Source organism: Mus caroli, chromosome 1, assembly GCF_900094665.2.
Source record: "Mus caroli chromosome 1, CAROLI_EIJ_v1.1, whole genome shotgun sequence".
NCBI classification, from domain to species: domain Eukaryota; kingdom Metazoa; phylum Chordata; class Mammalia; order Rodentia; family Muridae; genus Mus; species Mus caroli.
The window spans coordinates 157,801,007-157,805,934 of NC_034570.1; the positions used below are offsets into that span (position 1 = coordinate 157,801,007).

Below are 4,928 nucleotides of genomic sequence, written 5' to 3' on the forward strand. Positions count from 1 at the left end.
CTCTTCTCTTCCCCTTCCCATTGTGTGTGCAGCCCTGACAGTGGGACCACAGTTGTGTATACTTTGCTGCTCTGCTGAGCACTTCAGTCAGGACGACGGCTCACAGCCCACAGAGCATCATTTTGGTGTCAGGCAGTTAACAATTGCTTCTCTTCTTACCACACCTGTGCAAACTGGAGTTTGCTACTGTCTGACTGAGTACCTCAGAAACACAAGGGTCACATCGAATAGGTGGGCAAAATGTGCACAGGACTGGTTACAACACCAGGCAGTTAAGGACTCTCTTAAGGACGTGGCTGTGTATCTCACATTTCTGTTGGGCCAAGGCATTGTGACATAGTAGTTATATCTAACTATATTAGACGATGAACTTTGGTTATGTTGCTAAGTATACGCTAGGGAGATGGCTTCATGGAAGAGAGAGAATGTGGCCTCCTGCAGACAGCAGTTAAATATGCCTAGGTCTCGGTTCTCACTGGTAGGTTATACCATTATCACCTGCTCATTGAGATAACTGTAAGATGGCATGTGAAGATAACATGGCCACACAGGACTTTTCACTTTGCTGAAAATTGTTTACTCTTTGAGAATTCTCTTAACCCTTGGATTTTTCATCTCTCTCCTCCAGCATTTGCTTCCGGGACATAGTAGTTAAATACATGTTCACTTGCTACTTCGATGAATCCATTAAGTTTTTTGGACTTTTTATTCCATTCTACTGAGCTCAAAACAGCACACATGGGCTGGTGGAGCAGGAAGGGACCAACCTCTGAAATAACCACCAAATATTTTATTTTACTAGAGGGCTTCAGTCTCCAAGACAGTGATGGTAAAATGGGAGGGCAAGAGAGAAAGCGGGGAGCCAGACCAGAGAAGGCACAGTCGGTGGTGCTCTCTGGCAGCTAGATCAGTTCAGGGAACCGACGAATGGGGCCCAAGTGTGTGTTGCTTCGAAAAATCTGGTTGGCGAATCTACTCCCAGTTTCATCTTCGGTATCATCCCCGCTCGATGTTCGGAGGGCATTCTGGTACAGCACAGCACATACACCCGTGAGCCAGGCAGCCACCGTGCCGGCAGCGAAGATGCAGAAGCCGATGAGCAGTAAGAAGATGTAGTCCTGCTGGTCCAGGTGTGTGATGCACATGTACTGGAGTGGATTCCCCACCTTTGTGATGGGCCACCCTTTCAGCTCAGCAGGCTCCGTACACGTGGCGTTCTGGGCATCTGTGAAGAGAAACACAGCAGGCAGGGTGCTGAAACATCAGGATTCCTAGTGTCCTCGGCCAAAGGGAAGGGCTATCTGGAGCTCACTGCTCAAAGTGTGGCCGATGGGCGGCCTAGACCTTGTTAGAAATACAGAATCTTAGGTCCACGCTAGGCTGTCGGGCTCATCTGCTTTGTAACAAGAGACCCAGGGCATCTGGCAGCATACTACAGTTTGAAAAGTGCCGTGTCTGAAACTCCATCTTACACCCAGGCTTAGCTGCATTCAGACCCTCTCTAAGGGAAGGAGATGCCCCAACAGTGGGCAGAAGGTTGGGGATGGAAGCATGGCATGTTAGGACCTCTGCACCAGGCTTTACCAGCTTTGTGCGCCTGTCCTTTTCAGCCTACCCTTGCCCGTCCCCGGTCCGTCTCTGTACTAGTGCCTGAGCCGACTCAGGCACCACTTTGTGGGCTGAATGCTAATTGTCCTCCTAAATACCTGGGTTCCTAGCTGGTGGTGGTGCAATTGAGAGTGGCTAGGTCACAAGGGGACAACCTTCTGAAAGGACTCTGAGTCACCAGTGACTTAGCAGCCAGGGGCGTTTAGGAGGTGGGGCCTAGGTGGAGGAGGGCTTCAGGTGGCCTGGCTGAGAAGCTTCTGCCTCTCCCTGGATCCTTGTTCTGCTCCCAGGCTACAATGGGGGAGCAGCTTTGTTCTCTGACAGCTAGATCAGTTCACGCTCTGCTCTCCACCCTGGTGTTCTGTTTGTCTACAAACCCACAGCAAAAGGATGAAGCAATTGCAGGCAGAAGCCTGGGAAGTCAAGAGTCAGAGCAAACCTTTGTTCCTTTAAAGTTGTTGCTCTCCTGTATTTTGCCATATTGATGAAAAACCAATTAACAGAGACAGCTAATATCGCCCAAGAGAATCAGAACCATTCACCTTCAGGAAGGGACAAGATTCCCAGAAAAGTCTTGGTATGGATGTCTGCAAAGCTCAGCATTAAGACTCTGTCAGTAGGTGAAGCAGTTCTGCTTCTTAGCAATTGGCACTCACCAGTTGGTCCTACGAATGAACGACTTGATTGGTCAGTCGCCTGGTCAGTCGCCGTTAGCAGCTGATTCAGCTCCCTGGCTGCTTCTCTGAGTGCTGCCCCAGATCTAGTACATTCTTCAGTATACAGAAGAAGGAAGAGGGGGCTCTTGAGTTACCTGGTCCACATCATCAGTTGCCAGTCATGCAGACATTGGCAGGACATCTCATTTCCTCTCTAAGTTCTACTTTCCCGTCTATAGGCACAAGCCGTGATATGTATTCTCAGGGTAGTTAACAAGGTGAGAAGGCAGGCAGGCTACTGTGCCAGGTACGCGCAGCACATAGAGCACTGCCCACAGCTGTGGTTTCCTAGTTTGGCTCTGTGTACTGCACCATGTTGATGTGGATGTAGAGGCACCCAGGTGAACACACACAGCATATGAAGAATAAGGGGCAGCTCAGAGCCAAGGCCAGGCTTTTCAGTGATCAATTCATCCATTGTAGCTAGAACTATTGTTTTCTATGCTTTTAGAGTACGCATTTTTTTCTCATGTAATGATTATAACCATCTTAATCTTTATAATGTTTTCATCTTTATCTTATAAACAAGGAAATGGAGACTTAGGAAGTTTCATGATTTGAAGGCTCTAGATACCTCAAAGGATCTTGCCAGGAGACTGAACACGGAAGACCAGGACTGAGCTGTTCCCAGGAGGGAAGACATGGGAGCTACAACCAAAGGATGTAACAGAGAAGCTCCTTTTAGCTCCAGGGTAGGAACTGTGCAGTGGTGTGGTGACATCAATGTCCTTGGTGACAAGGGCATTAGGGACAGAGGTTTGGCTTCCTAACAGAAGCTATCTGTGGGAGAATTATAGAGAGGAGTAGCAGGTAGATTTGGGTGCCTGGAAAGAACAGTGGAAGGGGTAATGGTTCCTGCCCCTTACTTCTGTGTCAGTGTTCCAGGGGGAAGGTACACCTCCGATGTCATCGGTACCTACTGCTGATAGGCTGTGGCTGGAGGCTGTAAATCTAGAAGCCAGTTGCAAAGATTGTGCCAATGCATTGTTTGCAGTGATCACTGAGAACAAGAGAGGGAGCCATTTCCCTCTAGATTGAATGTGGCCAGGTATCCCTGTGGGCCACCCTGCTCTAATGGACAGGGTTCCAGTAGAGGAGACGGGCTGTGGACAGGAAGAGGCAGAAACCCAGTCATGCCTTGGCCTAACTGAGAGCTTCCTCCGCTCTGCCTGAGAGTTCCAAGAATGGAGCCAGGAAGAAGCTGCCGAAGCTTCTCCAGGATTCGATCCAGACAGGTTTCCCAGGTCACCTGCTCAAACTGCCAGTGACATATCCAAAGAAAGACAGGTTTGAAGAAGGAAAACGTGGGATTCTGAGGGTCGGAGCTGTGTCTAGGGGTTTATCTCATTCTATTTTTAAAAAGATTTGGCTTTCAAATTGGGGCTTGGGCGGCAGAGATGAGACTAAACATTAAACACACACTTCCCCGTTTGAGAGCATTAACTTTGAAAGGAGCAATTAGGCAGCGATTTTAATGCATTGTTAGGCTGCTGTGCGGGTGAGGGATGTGGGTGGCTGTCAGGAGGGAGGTCTGGGCTTCTCTACAGCTTCCTTCTCTTCCCTTCCCCCATCACATCACTGTCAAGGCTGAGCTCCCGTCCCAGTCTTCCAGCTCCACACTTCTACGTGCACCAGCTAGACTCATACACAAAGGCCAGACCGGGCTGCAAGGTTTAACTTTTCCTAGATACATATTATCAAAAAAACGCTCGGGTGATTGCTACCGTGGACCTTAGAATAACACCCACAGCGCCTGTCCTGGCTCTCAGTGCCTGTCCTGGCTCTCAGTGCCTGTCCTGGCTCTCAGTGCCTACAGCCTTCAGGTTTGCTACCCTGCTGTGCTCCTGGTGGCTCACTTCTGCACTAGTTCACTCGCCTCTTGCTCCGGTCCTCACGTGTAGCTGACCGTGTCACACAACTCATGGTCTAGGTATCCACAGCCTCTTTCTTCAGTCTTTGCCGGATTCAGTTCTTCCCATTCTGTAAGAACTAACCTTAAAGTGTCTCTCTACTGCTCTGACATCTTCCCCAGCTGTCGGTCCTCCTAGGTCAGAGGACGTGCCGTTGGCCATTGTTCCCCTTCATTCCCATCACCCACAGCCCTCTAGTGCACCTGCCACAGTCCACCCTGTGTGTGATGCGTATTTACATGGCTACCAGAGGGAGTTTTAGATCTTGAATGTGTAAAGTATATCTGGTCGTTACTGTTAATAATAAAAGCTATTATTCACTGCTATGTGTAAGCATTTGGAGATTTTTTTTTAAATAATTTTTTAAAGACAACCGGATTCTAGTTCAGTTCTACTGTGGTTAGAAACATGTTCTGTCATTTTGAAAGTCCTTAGAACATTTTTGATAATTTGTATTATGGCCTCGAATCAGACAAATTTTAGTAAATTTTCATTGTTCTGAAAAATATTTATCTTTGTTTAGTATATTACTCTGTTGAAAGTCCCTTAGATTGCGGTATTATAGAGATCTATGCCCTTGCTGACTTTTAAATGTAGTTTTATCTTTGTGTGTGTGTGTATGTGTGTGTGTGTGTGAGAGAGAGAGAGAGAGTATGTGTGTTAGTGTGTGTCTCTGTGTGTGTGTGTGTGTGTG

General features: G+C 48.0%; 1 protein-coding gene across 1 annotated transcript in view; it reads right to left on the reverse strand.

Moving 5' to 3' along the window:
- Nucleotides 1-776: 776 nt before the first annotated feature.
- Lrrc52 (leucine rich repeat containing 52) overlaps nucleotides 777-4,928 on the reverse strand; it is a 21,837-nt gene continuing 17,685 nt past the window's right edge. Inside the window, exon 2 of the mRNA XM_021170797.1 lies at nucleotides 777-1,225. Coding sequence (XP_021026456.1) covers nucleotides 903-1,225 — 323 coding nt within the window. The 3' untranslated portion in view covers nucleotides 777-902. The remainder of the gene's footprint in view (nucleotides 1,226-4,928) is intronic.